General features: G+C 49.2%; 1 protein-coding gene across 3 annotated transcripts; it reads left to right on the top strand.

Annotated features, from left to right (window-relative positions):
• Window positions 1-1,856: 1,856 nt before the first annotated feature.
• ARMC12 (armadillo repeat containing 12) lies at window positions 1,857-16,577 on the top strand. 3 transcript variants are annotated; one of them, XM_067753195.1, is made up of 8 exons: window positions 1,857-6,147; window positions 6,680-6,756; window positions 7,161-7,413; window positions 8,118-8,263; window positions 8,480-8,614; window positions 14,413-14,586; window positions 14,722-14,793; window positions 16,228-16,577. In XM_067753195.1, exons 3-8 carry the CDS (start codon window positions 7,284-7,286, stop codon window positions 16,555-16,557), a joined length of 987 nt encoding a protein of 328 aa, XP_067609296.1. In that variant the 5' UTR covers window positions 1,857-6,147; window positions 6,680-6,756; window positions 7,161-7,283; the 3' UTR covers window positions 16,558-16,577. The 3 variants fall into 3 exon arrangements, with proteins under 3 accessions (XP_067609296.1, XP_067609297.1, XP_067609295.1); XM_067753196.1 differs by lacking the exons at window positions 1,857-6,147; window positions 6,680-6,756 and adding an exon at window positions 6,166-6,679 and having other exon boundaries at window positions 7,178-7,413; XM_067753194.1 differs by lacking the exon at window positions 1,857-6,147 and having other exon boundaries at window positions 6,680-7,413.
• Window positions 16,578-19,264: the final 2,687 nt, after the last annotated feature.

Genomic DNA, 19,264 nt, shown 5'->3' with positions numbered 1-19,264 from the left:
CAACCAGTGGCTTTGGGGTTTACAGAGGGATCTTGTTACTGGAGATTCCAGCCTGCCTAGCTCTGGGTCGCTACTCTGATGCCCTTAGGTTGTTCTTTTTTGGCACCACATCTCACACACTCACTCACACACACACACACACACACACACACACGCCCAGTGATCCTGGCCCCATCACACCTCATAACCCAGCTCAAAGTCTGATAATCTCCACCCCACTTGGATCGTGTTGTCATCAACTTCCCTCTGAGCCTCATGAGCTGCCTTCATTCTTTCCTATATTTTATTGCTTCATTATGTCCTGTAGTATTTTCATCCCCAAAGATTATAAGCTCCTTCATGGCAGGGACAGTGTTATTTATTTACTTACTTAATATCATCTGTTTTGAGAAGGAGGAATAAGATAGGGCACTTGGATTTTGGAAGCCACATAGACTTGGGTCTGGATCCTGGTTCCAGCACTTAGCTGTTTGGTCTTGGGCAAGTCTCAACTTTTTGGAGCCAGTTTCTCCACCTGTAAGAGGTGCTAGAGATACTTACCTTGCGGAATGAGAGGCAAAGATTACAGAGACTACAAAAGTGCCCGTTGCAAAGTGAGCAGACAATAGCTTGTCTTCCTTACCTGCGCCGTGGGAGCTTTCCTTGAATTGGGGGACAGGGTTCCTTAACTACCCCCCTCCCCACCACTAAGACATTTCTAAGCGAGTAAAAGGACACTATTAACACTTACACCAGTTCCACGGACGTAACCCGGAATGCATGGCCACCCTACACTAACTCACAATAACCGGTGAGTGCAGGGTTCGGATCCAGCGCCGCCAGAACCCAGTGCCTAAGCATGACGCCAAGCATAGTTCAAGCTGAATGAACGTCTGTCGAATGAACGAGTGAACGGAACCTGTCCTGCCCTTAGCTTCTTGGTGCATCAGCGAGTAAAGAAGCAAAGATTGACAAGGCCGCCCACGCCGCCTCCCCATCCGCACCCCTGTCACAAAGTCTCTAGCAGCCTCCTTTCCCTAAGGTCTCGCCTTCTCCAGCCCGCGTTCCCGCCCCTGGTTGCCTTGGAAACAGTGACGTATACGTGAGGGGCGTGACCTCTCTCCATCCTCTCGCGGAGACCCGGGCCCCTTCTTACCCCAACCCGGGGGGAGGATGAGGTTGGGGTCCTCGACCCTGCTGATCCACTCCGGGCCTGGAACTAACCCTGTCCATCTGGTCCCCCTCTCGGGCGCGGGACTTGCCGGATTGCGGGCACCCAATCCCCAGCCCACCCGGCACCGGTGAGCTGGCGGGGTCCGGAGAACGCCGGCTTCAGTTCCTGGGATCACTCTTCACCCCTTCACCCCCGACAGGCCAGTGGATCCGGAGAACCGTGGCCCAGCGCTCAGCCTAGGCCCGCTTCTTCCCGGGCAGCCCTCGGGCGTGCTCCGTGTCCTGGGGGTGGGCGGGAAGGGTGGGACCCCAGGGCGCGCCGAGCCCCGCGGAGCGCGGGAGAGAAGGAGTTAAACAAGGTGCAGGCGCCGGGCGCGGCGGGAGTGGGGGATGGGAGCGAAGGGAAAGTGAGAGCGGGGGCGGGGGCGGGGGGGACCGGAGCGAAAGAACATCCTGTGCCCGCCGCCGGATGCGCCGGAGGGGGAGGGGCGGGGGGCGGGGAGTAGTCCGGGGAGGGAAGGCAAGATGGGGGGAGGCTCGGGGCGGGGAAAGGCGCGGCCTCCGCCCCACACTCGGAAATCCTTCTGTGAGGGCGCCGCCCCCTCCGCTCCCCGGGTTTGCCGCGTTTCTTCCAGTCCCCACTCCTTCGCTGGAGTCACGAGCTACCGAGAGGCCCCCCAGTCTGGTCCTGGGCCGGGGTAAGCACGAGTTGGGGAGGGCACGGTCCCGGAGAGCGTGGGATACCTGTCAGGGCACGGGTTGTCCCCCAGACTTTCATCTCTCGGCTTTCTGGCTTTCTGCTGGGGCAGCTCGCACGTGCTGCGCTTCCGCTGTTCACCGAGAGTCACAACGTACATTCTCTCATTCAGTTCTGACAGCGCACTTCCGTGTAGTAGGCAGGTTTTCCGGAGGAGTAAACTGAGACTCAGATCATGGAACTTGCCCAAACCCAAGCTCGTCGGACTCCAACGGGCTTCTCATTCGAGAGTAGGCTAATTTACCCTTAGCTTCTCCTGCGCATGCAAGCGCCGGGCCCCTCCGGGGTCCCCCTCCTTAACGGCCTGCTTGCACAGTAGGTCCCCAATAGCGTGTTAGGCTCCTCTAATTAACTAGGCTGAAACACCCATTACCAGAGTCCTGATAGAATAAGCAGGTAGTCTGAGGGTTTTACAGGTGGGAGGATGGTTTGTAGGAACAAAGTAGCTCAGGGGAACGGGCTGGATCCCCGTAGCGCTCCTGGTTTAGGAATTTGGTGGGGGAGGGGGGTTCAAAGAGGGCTCCAGAGTTGTTCAAGGCAAGTAAATGGGTTACAGGAGTTGAGATTGATTAGCTTGAAGACGACCAGAGTGGGAGGGGTAGAGGGTGAATGGAAGGGGCTGAATGATGTGCCTTTCAGGCCTCACAGAGGCCCACCATCTGTGTGCTCACTGCCTTGCCATGCCCAACGTTTTTGTCCAGGTGAAACCTGCTTATAATAGTAATTATTGTCACGTTTGGTGAGCTCTGTGTGCTGGGCACTGTTCCAAATACTTAATCCTCTCAAATCCAAGAAGTAGGTATTATTATTCCCATTTTACAGGTGGGGAAAATGAGGCACAAAAAGATTACAAAGCTAGGTCAGTAGCTGAGCTGGTTTTGAACCCTGGCAGTCTGGGTTGAGCCCACACTCTCACTCACTAAATAAACTGCACCTAACATGATGGGAACATTAGCCTTAAAGGTAGAAAAGCTGGTGCAGATGGCAGAGAGGTGTGTACTAGGGCAGCCCGTGTCCTTTTGCCTTGGTGAGGGCGAGTAAGAAACTTAGGGTTGGCTGTGTGTATATGGAATCTGACTTCTCTCGAGCCAATGTTCCAAATTTTTGAATATGACAAAAAAACAAGAAAAACAAAATCCAAGTTCTCACAAAGAGCTGCAGCCTTCATTTATGCTCCCTAAGAACATTCACTATCATCTGTTGTCACCATCATTTCACAAAAGCAAGTACATTTTAATTCTCCTCAAAAGAAAACAGACATCATCTGAATCAAAAGCGGATACTCCTGGGAGCTTCCCTGGTGGTGCAGTGGTTAAGAATTCACCTGCCATTGCAGGGGACACGTGTTCGAGCCCTGGGCCGGGAAGATCCCATATGCCGCGGAGCAACTAAGCCCGTGGGCATGACTACTGAGCCTGCGCTCTAGAGCCCGCGAGCCACAACTACTGAAGCCTGCGTGCCTAGAGCCTGTGCTCTGCAATAAGAAGCAATAAGAAGCCACCGCAATGGGAAGCCCGTGCACCACAATGAAGAGTAGCCCCCAGTCACCTCAACTAGAGAAGCCCGCAACCCCGCACAGCCAAAAATAAATAAGTTTAAAACAAAAACCAAAAGCAGTTACTCCCAAGAAAGGACAGTCCTTGACTTTCCACCAATGAATACACATTCCTCTTTTTTTAAAATCGTGCTGTGGACTAGCAGAAATGTCACACTGGGGATGCCTCTGCTTCTAATGCATCCAAAACATTTGAGGGCAGAACCCAAAGGAATGGGCTTAGGTATATATAGCAGGAGGGAGTTAGGTTAGAGCCAAGAAAGAACTCTCCTTCTTTGGAGATCTTTAAAGAGCAGGTGAGTACTGCATTTGCTTAGAATGTGAGGGTTGCAGGATCAGCTACATGGACTGGGGAGGCCAGTAGCTCTGGGTTCCACCTCAGAAAAGGACCGATCCTCAGATCTACCAGGGGAGCTGGAACCTAAAACAGTCCCTTCAGGCAGCCATTTCCTGCCTGGAGTTCATGGAGCTTGATAGGTGGTCCCATGGTAGTTGGGGGGGGGCCTCCAGGGGCCTCTGTCACCCTTCACTACAGGGAGTCCGTGTAGTCACCCACTGTTGGGCTGCACCCTGCAGGCCTGTAAGCCTTATAGTTGCCCAGCCTTAGACTGAAGAAAGAGCCCGGAACAGCAACAGAGACATTCGTGGTGCCGAATTCATGCCGGCGAGGCGGTATAAGAACAGCCCACAGGGTTAATATAATGGTGCCTTTCTCCAGTGGGAGCCTGGATTAATTACCTTAGTAGTCTTAGGTGGAGCCGGGAATAAACCAGGTGAAATCTGTAAATCCCTTTCCAATCCTATTCCCCATGGGACAGCAAACGCAAACCACCAGAGACTTACCTGCCAGTCCCAGGACCATGTGAGAGTGTGTTCCTCTGGGGTAGATCCTGTAGCGAAGGTAGCGAAGGCAAAAGTGAGTTACTGTCCTGAGAGATAGTTGGCAGCGGTCTTTCGGTGGTCAACAGTTGAATTTGGATTGTATTGACTAGTTGCCTCGGGGTTAACATGGCCCTGGGATGATTGCTCCTCGGGTGTTCAGCTGCAGTTCATAGAGCTTGAGTGAACCTCTGGTCCACCTGTTGAGAGAGCGGGTTTTCGTCTCGATTGTTAAGTAATCCTTTCATCCTTTCCATTAGCCCGGCAGGAGTGGGGTCGTAAGGCAGGTGGAAATGCCAGTGCGTGTCATTTTTAGCCGCCCATTCCTGAACTTCATGACTGGTAAAGTGGATTCCTTTGTCACTGTTGATGTCCGTGGGGTCCTGTATATCACACACAGCTGTACTAGACCCCAGATAGTGGTTTTTTGCATCGCTAGATGACTCGGGTAGGCCTTTTGTAACGTCTTCCACCTGTTGTCAGCTGCATATCGCTGTTGTTCCATCATGCTGTATATCATTGCTCTGCCCGCTTCCATAGCAGGGGTCAGAAGCCCAAGGGTACTCTTATTTTGTTGTAGCACAGGCCCCAACCAAACTTTTCCAGGTAATTGGCCATGTCCAATTCACAAGACTGTCCCTGAATTAATATCCTCTAAAGCCTGTGTCTAATTGTTTAGGGGTAAGAGGCTGGGGGTACGCTTGTCTTTGCGTTTGGTCTGTATTCACCAGCCATCCCCGTGCAGTCAGATGAGCCACCAGCATAGGGCTGCTACTTTTAAACTGGAAAGAGGCTCTGAAGTTAACAGAGTAGAAGAGAATCAATATAATGGAAGAGAAAGACACCTCTCATGGTAGTCAGCTGCCACAGGGCCCCACAGGCTAGTGGACGGCCACCTCAGGATGACCCCTGCAACCTTCCATTCCCTGTCCTTACTTCGCGACATCTCGGTAGCTTCTTCGGCCTCCTGGCTGGCTCCCCAGTCGTTGGGCTGCACTGTGCAGTCCTGAAAGCCTTGTAGTTGCCCAGCCTCAAGACTGAAGAGTCTGGAGACAGCAACGAAGACATCAGTGGTTTATTGGACAGGGGTGTCTTAAGCAAAAGGTTAAGACCCACCAATCATGGCAACACCCCACCGATTATGGCAGGCAGGCCATGGCAGCAATCTTTGCTACTCGGGGAGAGGAGACCACTATTTATAGGGAGAATTGACGTCAGGTTGACTTATCAGTTACCAGGGAAACCAGCTGGGGCACATCCGTCACAGCCCCTCAGATTAATGACTATCATGAGGGCAGATGTTTCCCTTTAATAAATTAGCAGGTAGAGCAGGGATTAGATCAGTCACTAGCTGGGGCGGGGGGCAAACATGTTCACGTGAGTAGGGCACAGGTGGAACGGACTGGTCGAGCAGAGGATGTACAAAGAGCAAGAGAACAGCCATCTTGAATGGCCTGACCATACATCCACCTTGGGACTGTGTAGAGTGCCAGGAATGACCCTTGAGGAGGGCCAGGGATGGGAGGGAAGAAAGGAAGAGAATGGCCCCCTGGGAGTGTTGCCTGCAGCCTAGGGTGACACGGACGAAGGCTCTGAGCGGACAGACCTGGCTGGCTGCAGCATCCTTGGGGATGCCGTTTCCCTATTTCCCCACCTCCTGCAAACCCAGGTGCAGTCCAGGGCCCAGAGCCGTCCAACAGGAGCTCAAGACCAGGCAGCTGAAGCCCTGTTCTGGTACATCTCCGCTCAGTGCTGGCTCTAGGTCTGAGCCTGGCTTGGGTTCCTCCCTGTTCTGTACCGGAAGGTGAGACCAGAGGGTGTGGGGACACTGGGGGTGGGGGAAGGAGAAGAAGGGAAGGGTCTGGTCTCACCTGCCCCATCCTGGTGGTGGAGGTGGTGGAGACTGAGGCCTCCAAAGTTGGGTTCTCATCCTCCAAGGTGGTGGCATTTTCTGACTCCAGAGGAGGCCTCAAAGCCCATCCCACCCTGTGTGTATGTTGTGGGGCATAGGGTGTGATACTCCCAGATTTAGGCCTCCATGGTTTAATGGCACAGACCTACCCCAGGTTTAACCCTGGAGATTTAGAATGCTAAACCTGGATCCCCTCAGGTTAAAAATACAGAAACTGAGGCCAAGGCAAGGGCAGTCCCCTTCTCCTCCAGAGTCACACTGGTTAAATGGGCCTGGAGCCCCCGTCTCCAGATTCTCTGACGTGTTCTCTCCTCAAGTCCTCAAAGAATGACAGAAGCCATAACTTGAGCATCTCCTAAGTGCAGGACTCTGCTGGATGTTGGAGACGCAGAGACAACTGCCCTCAGGAGCTTTTGGTCCACAGGTAAATATACACAGAGAGGAACAAGCAGATGCTGGAAAATGATGGATTGGCCTCGAGACTCTGCAGAACTTTGTAAAGTACTTGCCTCCTCTTCGTCCTGTGATGGAAGTGGGGGGCCCTGCCTGCAGAAACGCCCCAAGGCTCAGAAGTGGATCTGTGGTGAAGAGATCAAAGATGGGGGGACCAGGGAAATGAGGGAACAGGGCTGCCAGTGGGCACACCCCAACGCCCCCCAAAAAACTTCTAAAGGCCCCCGTCCATAAATTGGGCCTCTGCTGCCATCTAATGGAAGAAAGGTAGCCTCTGGAGCTGCCTGCTGGGGCCCCACCGACCTGGCTCCCCTAAAAAAGAGGGTGTGAAGGACCTTCCTGCCCACAGACCTTGTATTCCTCTGGAGTCTTAAGCTTTGTTTCCTGCAGCCTCTGAAGCTCCCTGGCTGCCCCGTTTCCGACCACCACCCTCCATCCCACTGTTTCCCCAGTTTCCTTTGTTGCCCAGGTTCTGATTCTGGTGCCCTGGTTCCTGGCCCTGCTAGAGTTCTGGTTCCAGAAGGCCTTTGCTAGGTGCCTCGGGCATGTGCTGCATCCCCCAGTGCCGGGGGTAAATGGACATCTGGAAAGGTGTAGTGAGCCTGGCCACAGCCGCTGGGGCCATCTGCCTGCTCTACAAGGCCATCAGGGCGGGCGTAAAATGTCAACCACCGCGCTGCTCTGGCTCACCCATCTGCGTCGCCCGTGAGTGTCCCCACCCTGGGGAGAGGGCTCGGCCCCAGGGGGTACCTACTCCCCAGGTCTCCCGTGTGGGAGGGCCCCAAGGGGGCTCCTCCACGTTCCTTTCTCCTTCCCCTTTCTCACCTCCGTCTCCCTCAGAGCCACCCTAGAGATGCTAGCGCAGGCTCCCCAGGTAGTGGGTGGCACTCAAGTGCCTCCTCGGGAGTCATCTGGCAGGTTTCTAAATTCTACATTCACTCTGGCATCCAGGAGCCACTGCTTGGAAACTTTGCATCAGCAGTTCTCCCCAAGGGAAGATTGGGGGACCGACATTCTCAGAGCCTCCACTAGTCCCTATGACAACTTTGTGCAAAGTAGAGAAAGGAACCCCTTCTGCAAGACTTTGTATTGCCATCTGCTGGAATATCATTGCCATATACCAATTATGATGAAATACTACATATTACTGCCATATGCCAGAAAGTTGTTATAGTAAACATACAAAATTTTTTTGTTTACGATATGAACAATACAGCCTTAGATGTGGTGCCCTTGTGCAATACACACCCTGTTCAACTGTACATGGTGGTCCTGCATATAGCAAGAAGTCTTTTCTTCAGAAAAGGCAAGGCAGCCTTGTCCCCAGGTCTCTCTCCCATGGCTTCCCAAACCCCATCTTTCCTCCCTTCTGAGTCCACAGCCTGAACTGGGCTGGGGTGGCTGTCTAGGCCTGGCAGTTGAGCGAGAGCAGCACGGGCGGGACTCAGGTGAGCTCCGGAGGCTCCTCAACTCTTTGGAGTGCAAACAGGAGGAGTACGCCAAGAGCATGATCCTGCACAGTATCACGCGCTGTGTGTACTTGCTGGAGTCCGAGGTGAGGGAAGGGAAGCAGGAGGTCCTTCCCAGCCAGCCTGGCCCCCGGGGGCTACATCTGTCCCCCTTCCCCCTTGAGTAGCCAGACTGTGTCCTGGGACCTCTCTCTGGCTGATGGCGGGAGGGGTTGTGTTGAGGGGTTTTGGTGACATGGGGGGGTAGGGGGACCAGGACACCCGCTTCTCCCGCCTCTTCTGCCTCTCCTGGCACACTCTAGGCCTCTGCATGTACTAATGATGACATCACGTTGGTGGGCTCCATGCTGGATGACAAGGACAACAGTGTCAAAATCCAAGCTCTGAACACACTTAAAGCTTTCTCTGGCATCAGAAAATTCAGGCTGAAAATCCAGGTGAGCCCAGCGACAAGTATGGGGCAGAGCACATAGATGTCCATAAGCCATGGGCCGTTTAGTGGGCATAGGATGAATGGTCATGTTCCAGAAGTTTGTTTGGGTCTGAATTTGTAACCCAGAAATATGTTTTTCCTTGGAAGTAGGTGGGAAAATGGTGATCAGGTTCCCAGTAGGGTCATAAATGTCTGGATCTCGGGATAAAACTGTGCTAGGTCCCTAGGAGTATCTCTGAACCCCAAACAGCAGAAATTCCCCAAGTTCTTTCTGACAACAGCCAACTCTCTTGACGGCAACTGGGTGTCCTACAATTCAATTCTGACACTATCTGCCTGGAGTTAGTACGGACCCCACAGCTTAGGGCTGAGTCCTGTGAGACTGCCCCCCACTTCTGATTGACCAGCTGTAGATTTGGAGGTTCCCATGCCCCCTCTCCTCAGGCTTGATAATTCACTAGAGCGAGTCACAGAACTCGGGAAAATGCTTTACTTACACTTACCAGTTTATTATAAAAGATATAACTGAGGAGCAGCCAAATGGAAGAGGTGCATAGGGCAGAGTATGGGGGAAGGGCTTCCATGACTTCTCCAGGTGTGTAACCCTCCTAGCACCTCGATGTGTTCACCAACCCGGAAGTTCTCCAAACCCTGTCCTGTAGGGGTATTTATGGAGGTTTCATTATGTAGGCGTAATTGATTAATCATTGGCCATTGGTAATTGAACTCAATCTCTGGTTCCACTCTTCTCCGCAGAGGTCAGGTATGGGGCTGAAAGTTGCCTTGAGTTGCCTCATTTGCATAAACTCAGGGATCATGGAAAGGGGCTCATTATGAATAACAAAAACCACTCCTATCAGGAAATTGCAAGGATTTTAGGAACCCTGTGCGTGGAATCAGGGACAAAGACCAGACATATTATCATACCACACCACCACGCTGTGTTGGTCTGAGGCTGGTGGCTGGGCCACTGATGTCTTCACTACCACCACGCAGAGAAAATATAAGCCACCAAATGTCAGTTCCCCCAGCTTCCTGCTACTAGGCCTCCAGGCTTACCTGTTACTCATCCATTCCTGCTTTCCTGCTGGTGCCATGAAAAAATGGCTTTCTTCCTGTCTGTGTTCAATGTTAGTCTCAGTCCTGGATCCCATCCGCTTCCCTGAGGGCCTCTCTCCTTGATTAAACTCTGTCTGATATGGCCTCCCCCCCGCTCCTTCCCAGTAGTGTTCAACAAGCTCTATTCTTTCCCATCTTAAAAGGCAAAACCAAAAAAAACATCTTCCTTGACCTCCAAGTCTCTCTCTAGCAAATGATCTCTCTCTCAAAATATTTTACTTAAAAATAAGTGGTGCGCACTGGTGGCGCAGTGGTTGAGAGTCCACCTGCTGATGCAGGGGACACGGGTTCGTGCCCCGGTCCGGGAAGATCCCACATGCCGCGGAGCGGTTAGGTCCGTGAGCCACGGCCGCTGAGCCTGTGCGTCCGGAGCCTGTGCTCCGCAACGGGAGAGGCCACAACAGTGACAGGCCCACGTACCGCAAAAAAAAAAAAAAAAAAAAAAAAAAAAATTAAAATATTCAGAACTTGCAAACATTTTATGCATGTATGGTAGAAAGAATAAGAATAAAACAAAACACACGTAACCAGAACCCAGGCTAAGAAATAGAACATGACCAGTTGGTTAGATGCCCCAGATGCCCCTCCTTAATCCCCGCCTCCTCCCCCACCAGAGGCAATCATTCCTATGTATTTTGTTCATCAATTTCTTGATTTTCTTTGTAGTTTTACCATATACACATGTGTCATCATTTTCTAGCAGGGCACGGCAGACAAAAATAGGTAACATAGTTAGAATGTTTTTAAGCTTCATGGATCTGGAAGTATGCAGTTTTGTATTCTGCGGTTTGCCTTTTCCCTCCAACATGGAAAGATTCGTCCTTATTGATGTGAACTGGTCTGTTTCCTTCTTTTGCACTGCTCTGTAGTGTTCTAGTTCATGAATACCCTGCAGTCTTATTCATCCAGCTGCCCATGAGTAGACATTTGAGTTGTTTGCACATTGTGCCATGAGCATTCTTTACACATCTCCCTCGTGGACATGTATGCAGGAGTGGGATGGTCGGGTGAAAGGTATGCCCAGCTTTTCAAGAAGGGCCGTATCACTTTACACCCTCCACCAGCCCCGCATGAGTGTTTCTGGTACATCATTTCTTCCCTGACACTTGGTATTTTCGCACTTTAAATTTTTTGCATCAAACTTTTTTGGGGAAAAAAAGGTCTCTAGGTCTCCACTTGCTGGCTGCCTCTACTTTATCCCTCGACCCTCTCAGTTGCCCTAAGGCTGTGATTCTCAAGCATATCAGAATTGCCTGGAAAGCTGGTTAACAAATGAAGATTTCAGGGCATTACATCCAGAGGGTCCAGTTCAACAGGGAAGCTGTGTTTTTCACAAGCCCCCAGAAGATTCTGATGCACGTGGCCTGGGCACCACTGTTCCTTCTTTCCCAGGGTCTGTATCCTGAGGACCTGACCCCTGTTCTTCTCTCTCTGGGTGAATGCAGCCACTCCCTACTGAGGGGTGGGGGCAGGGAGGAGCAGGGTACTAATGGGAATGCTGTGCTCCCCACTCTAGGCTTCTGGCATCCTTCTTACGTGGCTCACAAAGGTACAGCTTGTAAGAGTATCTGCCTTTGGTAATAAGGCCCAAGCATCTTGCAGCTCAGAAGCCAAAATTCCTTTTTTCTTTCAACAAATGTATATTGAGCACGTACTTTGTGTCCAAGCACTATGCTAGGCACTGGAGACACAGCAGTGAACAGAGTGGGAAAGATCTCTGCCCAGTGGAACTTATATTGCCTGCAAGGCAGGCAATACACAAATAAGTGTAATATATGGTGTTTCACGGGGCAAGTGCTATGGAGAAAAATCAAGAAGGGTGGTAAGGAAGGCTGGCATGGGGGTGGTGTTGCAAGGGGGTGTTGTTGCAATTTCAAAGGAGAGAATCTTTGGGACCTAGGGCTTGATAAAGAGGTCATAGAAATGACACCAAAAGCACAATCTATAAAAGAAAAAAATTGATAAATTGGACTTTATCAAAATTAAAAAAAAAACATTTGCCTTGTGAAAGACCCTGTTAAGAAGATGAAAAGACAAACTGCAGATTGGAAGAAAATATTTGCAAACCACATTATCTGACAAAGGACTCATATCTAGATTATATAAAGAACTCCCCAAACTCAACGTCAAAAACAATAATAATCCGGGCTTCCCTGGTGGCGCAGTGGCTGAGAGTCCGCCTGCCGATGCAGGGGACGCGGGTTCGTGCCCCAGTCTGGGAAGATCCCACGTGCTGCGGAGTGGCTGGCCCGTGAGCCATGGCCGCTGAGCCCGAACATCTGGAGCCTGTTGCTCCGCAACGGGAGAGGCCACAGCAGTGAGAGGCCCGCGTACCGCAAAAAAACAAAACAAAACAAAACAATAATAATCCATTTAGAAAATGGGCACAAGACATGGAGATATTTCCCTGAAGAGGATATACGAATTGCAAATAAGCACATACAAAATGTTTAACATTTAACTAGCCATTAGGGAAATGCGAATTAATACCACAATGAGATATTACTATATACCTATTAGATGATTTAAACTCCAAATTAGTGACGATACCAAATGCTGGTGAAGATGTAGAGAAACTGGATCTCGCGTATGTTGCTGGTGGGAATGTAAAATGATAGAGCAGCCACTCTGCAAAATAGTTCAGCGGCTTCTTTAACGAACTCTTTCCCCATACAAACCAGCAATTGCACTCTTGGGCATTTATCCTGGAGAAATAAAAACCTACATCTGCCAAAAAACCTGTTCACAGTTGTTTGTAGCAGCTTTGTAATGGTCAAAAACTGGAAACCAAAATGTCTCTCAGGAGATAAATGATTAAACAAACTGTGGTAGTCCATATCATGGAACATTACTCAGTAATAAAAAGGAATGAACTACTGATACACACGACCACTTGGATGGATCTCAAGGGCATTATACTGAGTGAAAAAATCAATTTCAGAAGGTTACAAAATGTGATTCCATTTTATATAACATTCTCAAAAATGACAAAATTAGGGCTTCCCTGGTGGCGCAGTGGTTGAGAGTCCGCCTGCCGATGCAGGGGACACAGGTTCGTGCCCTGGTCTGGGAAGATCCCACATGCCATGGAGCGGCTGGGCCCGTGAGCCATGGCCGCTGAGCCTGCACGTCTGGAGCCTGTGCTCCGCAATGGGAGAGGCCGCAACAGTGAGAGGCCTGCGTACCGCAAAAAAAAAAAAAAAAAGGACAAAATTAGAGAGATGGAAAACAGATTAGTGGTTGCCGCTGGTTAGGGCTGGTTTTGATGGGCGGTGCTAAGTGTGACTAATAAGGGACCCACAAGGGAGATCTATGGTGATTCTGATGGAATAATCTATTAATTGCAGTGGTGGTTACATGAAGCTACATATGTGATAAAATGACATGGAACTATACACACACATTGTGCTAATTCCATTTTCCTGGTTTTGAAAATATACTGTAATTAAGATGTAGCTATTGAGGGAAAACTGGGTGGAGGGCACATGGGACCTCTCTGTACTGTTCTTGCAACTTCCCATGAATTTATAATTATTTGAAAATAAAAAGTTTAAAAACAAAAAGTGTGTGCATATTGACAGTGCTATGGGGGAAAATAAAGGTGGGGATAAGGGAAGCAGGGATGGGAGTGGTGCTGCCGTCTTAAAGGAGCGGGTGGTTAGGGAAGACCTCCCTGAGAATGTGACATTAAAGCAAAGTCTTGAAGGAAGTAAGAGTGAGCTGTGAATAGCTGAGGAGGGAGAGCATTCTAAGCAGAGGGAACACCATGTGCAAAGACCTAAGATAGGTGTGTACCTGGCATGTTCAGGGAATAGCTAAGGCCATTGTGATGGAAACCATGGGAGCAAAGGAGAGAATAGGAGATGAGGCCAAAGAAATAATGGGGGGAGAGGGACAGATCATGTCAGACCTTGTAAGCCACTGTAAGGACTTTAGCTCCTACCCTGAATGAACTAGGGACTCGAGCAATCCAGCCTGTCTGCTGTTCTGAGAATAGATGCAGGGGACAAGGATGGAAGCAGGGAGAAGGAGCCTATCGCAGAAACCCGGGGGAGAGGTGATGGTGGCTTGGAACAGGGTGGTAGAGGGGGATGGTGAGAAGTGTCTTGATTGTTGGTAGATTTTGAAGGTAGAGCCAACAGGATTTTCTGAAAGATTGGAAAAGGGTGTGAGGGAAAGAAGAGTCAAGGAAGAACATAGATTTTTGGTCTGAGTAATTGGAAGGCAGGTGTAACGAACAGCTGAGATAGGAAGGGTAGTGGAAGGAGCAGGTTTGGGAGTGGGAATGTGTTGACTCAGAGGTTTAGTGAGATTCTCGGAAGTGGAACTGGCACTTGCATATATGAGTCTGGAGTTTAGGGAGGGGTCTGGGCTGGAGATAGCAACTTGAAAGTCATCAGCACTGAGTCTGTATCACTAAGGGAGCGATGAAGACAGAGGAGGCGGTTGGGCAGAAGAACTGGGAAAGAAACATGTGACGGAGAAGCCAAGTGAAGAAAGAGTTTCAAGGGGGTGAGAGGGGTCAACTAGGTCAAATAACGTTGAGAGTTAAAGTGGGGAACTGTGTGTGGGGTTGGCTCAGTTTTTGTGGGCGGGGGCAGTGAAGAGTGAAGGCAGAGGCAGGGCTAATGTTGAGGATTATCATATAAAAGTAGAAAACCTTCTCCTCTCCCCCCTCCCTAGGAACACTCCATCAAGGTGCTGGAACTGATCTCCACCATCTGGGACTCGCAGCTGCACATTGCGGGCCTCAGACTCCTCAACAACCTCCCACTGCCTGACTTTGCACATCCACAGCTGCGAAGGGTGATGCCTGCCTTGATGGAGATCCTGCAGTCAGACTACATCCTGGCACAGGTGCCTGAGGACCAGAGCCCAGGCCCTGCCCTCCTGACCAGCCCTGGCACAGCACCTAGAGGGAGGAGCCGAGATTTGTGTCTTCCCTGCTCAGGCCCACCTGTCTTCTCATTCTTTACCCTTTCCTTTATTCAGGTGCAAGCCGCGCGATTGCTGAGCAACCTGGCGCAGAAGAACGACCTTCTCTATGATATTCTCAACTGCCAGGTGAGAAAAGAACTGAAAGACAGGCTAATGGATGTGAACTCAGATATTGTGAAAGGAAGAATCGTGGATTCTTCAGACAGACTTAGCCCTCACAAAATCATCTTGTTCCTCTTTCTGCCTCTGCACTAGACACATTGCAAAGCACCCCCTCTTTTGTCCTCCCAATACAATCAGATTTTCCTTTGCGGGACTTTCTACACTCTGAGAGTCAGGAACACAGGTGACAGAAGTTAATGTAGGTATTTTAACATTAGGGGAAAATGACTTATAACAAAAATAATTATTAGGAATAGACAGGGTCACTACATAATAATTGTTCAGAAGGATAAAGCAACTCTAAACTTATATGAACTTAGTAACAATCTCAAAATATGTATATGGCAAAACTTGATAGAATTATAAGGAAATCGTTTTTTCTTTTTTCAGTTTTATTGAGGTATAATTGACAGATAAATTTGTAAGATATCTAAAGCATATGTAGTAAATCAACTATACCCCAATAAAAACTAAATATATATATATATATATAAAAATTATACTAAAAAGAAAGTGTATGTTGTGGTGACTTGGTATACGTTGTGAAAAGATTCCCACCATCTAGTTAATTAACACATCCGTCACCTCACATTTTGTTTGTTTTTGGTGAGAACATTTAAATTCTACTCTCGTAGCAAATTTCAATTATATAATAGTGTTATCAATAGTACTCACCATGTTTGCATTAGACCCTTGGATCTTATTCATCTTTTAGCTGAAAGCATGTACCCTTTTACCAACCTCTCCCTATTTCCCCCACACCCCACCCCAACCCCTGGCAACCACTTTTCTACTGTTTCTGTGAGTTTGACTTAAAAAAACTTCCACATTTAGGTGATACCATGCAGTATTTGTATTTCTCTTTCTGGCTTATCTCACTTAGCATAATGTCCTCTGGGTCCATCCATATTGTCACAAATGGCAGGATTTCATTCCTACAGCTGAATAATTGGAAAGAAAAATGGACATACCTATCACCACAGTGGAAGATTTGGAAGATTTTAACTATTCTTTCAGAAATTAATACATAAATACCTAAACCTAGTAAGGTTCTACTTGCTGCAAATAACACAAATAAGCTTGAGCCATTAGACATATCCAGAACACTCTACAATTAGTAAATGCACATTCCGCCCAAGTACACAAAATATTTACAAAAATTAACCACATGCTAAGCTTTAAAAGTTTATCTCAACAAATTTCCCTGAATCAATATTATCATATCACTCATGTTTTATGACCACAATGAAATTATGTTAAAGAATGATAATGAAAACTAAAAAATTCCTATACAGTTGGATCTGAAACTTAGGTATATTGGGGAGTTGAGGCAATAGGAGGATGGAGGAACTTTAGAATTTACCTTGGACTTCATTCCTCTCTCCATCCCACTCACAGGTACACTCCAACTTCCTGAACCTGTTCCAGTCCACACAGCCCGGGAGTCTGCTGCTTGAAGTACTGGTGTTTGCAGAGCGGCTGAGTGAGGGCCGGAGTTCACCCCACTACCGTGCTGTGAAGTGGCATTACAATGAACAGTCTGTGCACGAAGCTGTCTTTGGGGATGACTCACGACTGGCAGACCGGCTGCTTGCCCTGGTCATCCACCCCGAGGAGGATGTTCAGATCCAGGCCTGCAAAGTCATAGTCAGCCTGCAGTGCCCCCAGGATGTGGAAGTCTGGCCCTCCTGCCTGTCCAGTCATTCCTGCTTTAATAATGCGGAATAAAATTATGGAGAGCCAATAAATGAGTATGGGAGAGAAGCTTGAGGGGCAGTGTCTGTCCAGGGCCTTCCAGGGTGGGTGTAGATTTCAGCCAGCATAACTTCCTGTCAAAGTGTGGGCCTGTCTCCCCAAACGCATTCCCTGTTTAGAGGACAGACTCCCTTCTCTTGCTGCTCTTATTTATTTTGTTGAGTGATAATTTTTATTGGAGCATAGCTGATTTATAATTTTGTGTTAGTTTCTGCTGTACAGCAAAGTGAATCAGTTATACATATACCTACTCTTTTTTAGATTCTATTTCCATAGAGGTCATTACAGAATACTATGGTATACAGTGCTATACAGTAGGTTCTTTTAATTATCTATTTTATATATACTAGTGTGTATATATATGTCAATCCCAATCCCAATCCAATTTATCCCTCCCCCTCTCTTGCTGCTTTTAAATTTGAATGGGGAGCCAGTGCTTTCAGGGAGTTTCAGGGAGAAGGCAGGTTTGGGGACTAAGGCCAAAGATAATCAACAGGGGACAGTATATAGCACTGGATTACTCAAGATGGGCTGGGCTATGCCACAGTAACAATAACCTCCAAACCTTAGTAGATGACCAGGGTTATTTCTTTTTCAAACTACGTGCTCCTGGCAGGTCAGTTGGGGGTAGAGGGGCAGGAAAAGTGACTTGCCCAAGGTCACATGACTGGTCTGGGGCAGAAGTAGGATGAGAACCTCCTAATTTTTACTGGGCTTTTTACTTTCATAGTCCTTGGCTCAAGCCCTTTGGGAGTGGACCATAGATTCTAAGCCGGAATCTGTGGCAGTTGAGAAAGACCTCAGTGCTTCCAGATTTTAGGGGCCAGTTTAGGACTGAACTACGAGGAAATCTGTCCCTACTGTATCCCTGACCCAGGACCCCATCACTTGAGTGGGTGGGTGGTGGGTGGAGGGGTGTTGTTAGAATGTGCTGATCAGAGAGCCAGTTCTTACTAAGGGATCCTTATCACTATTTCCCAGAGTTTGATTTGTCACCTCTGAGTGGACAGTCACTACTAGATCTGAATCATCAGCTCTCAGCTTTCTCCTGAGCTCAGGACTGGGGCTACTCCTTCCTGCTACTTGGATACAATGCAGTCAACCCAATGGAACTTGTCAAAAGCCAACATCATCCTACCCACCCCTCCACAAGCTATCCATGTTCCCATGTCACCAGCAAGGTATGGGGAGTCACCTTAACTTCTCCTCCCCACATCCACCCAGTCCTCCGATTCCCACGGCTACACTATCCCCCATGGCAGGACTTTTGGGAAGTCATTCTCCTACTTATGATCTCCATCCTCTCCAGCCCTACACGCTGCAAACTAATCTTAGAACCCCACACTGGGACTTCCCTGGCCGTCCACTGGTTAAGACTCCGCACTTTGGGACTTCCCTGTTGGCGCAGTGGTTAATAATCCACCTGCCAATGCAGGGGGCACAGGTGTGAGCCCTGGTCTGGTAAGATCCCACATGCCACGGAGCAACTAAGCCCATGCGCCACAACTACTGAGCCTGCACTCGTGGAGCCCACGAGCCACAACTACTGAGCCCACATACCACAACTACTGAAGCCCACGCACCTAGAGCCCGTGCTCCACGATAAGAGAAGCCACCTCAATGAGAAGCCCGTGCACTGCAAAGAAGAGTAGCCCCCCGCTCGCCACAGCTAGAGAAAGCCTGCGCACAGCAAAGACCCAACGCAGCCATAAATAAATAAATAAAAATTTATTAAAAAAAAAAGACTCAGCACTTCCACTGCAGGGGTCGCGGGTTCGATCCCTGGTCAGGAAACTAAGATCCTGCATGCCTCACGGCGCGGCCAAAAAATTTAAAAAAAAAAAGAACCCCACATTGCACCATCCTCAAAAATCTTCATAGTTTCCCCACTGTCAAAGTGAACTTTTCTCAGCCCCAAATCTAGGTCACATGATCTGACAAGTATAAGAGTAACTACATCAGGGCTTCCCTGGTGGCGCAGTGGTTGAGAGTCCGCCTGCCGATGCAGGGGACACGGGTTCGTGCCCCGGTCTGGGAAGATCCCACATGCCGCGGAGCGGCTGGGCCCATGAGCCATGGCCGCTGGGGCTGCGCATCCGGAGCCTGTGCTCTGCAACGGGAGAGGCCACAACAGTGAGAGGCCCGCGTACCGCAAAAAAAAAAAAAGAGTAACTACATCAAAAGCAAATAGGATTTTGTCCTGGAAGGTATGGTCACTGGAGCCCTTTTTTCACATAATAGCACCAAATGAATTCACTTTGCGTTTAAGACCCTTCACCATCTGTTCATCTTGCCGGCCACTAACCTAGCAGTTCAACACTCTTCTCCAACCAAACTAGAGCAAACAAGTCACGGCTCTCCTAATCCTACCATGTTTGATCTTGCCCCCAAGGTTTTGATACAAACTTCTCCCTGCCTACAGGGCCCTTCTTTCTCTTTTCCCCTGGGCTGTGCCCCCGTGCCCTGCTGTGGTCTAGAGTTTTCTTCAACTATACCAGCTTTGGCACTTCCGGCAGCGCTTCTCATCTGAGCCTCTCATTTGGCATTTAGCAAATTAAAGCTTGGGTTTTATAAACTTTGTTCTTTTTGCAGCAGGTCCTATCTGACTGCTAATAAAAGCCTTGAAGGAAGAGCCTGCTCTGGACAGGCACGTGATAACAATTGGCTGATGATAACGAAA

Source organism: Pseudorca crassidens, chromosome 10, assembly GCF_039906515.1.
Source record: "Pseudorca crassidens isolate mPseCra1 chromosome 10, mPseCra1.hap1, whole genome shotgun sequence".
NCBI classification, from domain to species: Eukaryota; Metazoa; Chordata; class Mammalia; order Artiodactyla; family Delphinidae; genus Pseudorca; species Pseudorca crassidens.
The sequence above is the reverse complement of the archived record's forward strand: the minus strand, read 5'-3'. Positions and strand labels throughout refer to the sequence as shown.

Coding starts and splice junctions, on each gene's coding strand:
- ARMC12 (XM_067753195.1), top strand. CDS start 7,284: ATGGACATCTGGAAAGGTGTAGTGAGCCTGGCCACAGCCGCTGGGGCC. Junction 7,414..8,117: donor CTCACCCATCTGCGTCGCCC/GTGAGTGTCCCC, acceptor GTGGCTGTCTAG/GCCTGGCAGTTGAGCGAGAG. Junction 8,264..8,479: donor TGTACTTGCTGGAGTCCGAG/GTGAGGGAAGGG, acceptor GGCACACTCTAG/GCCTCTGCATGTACTAATGA.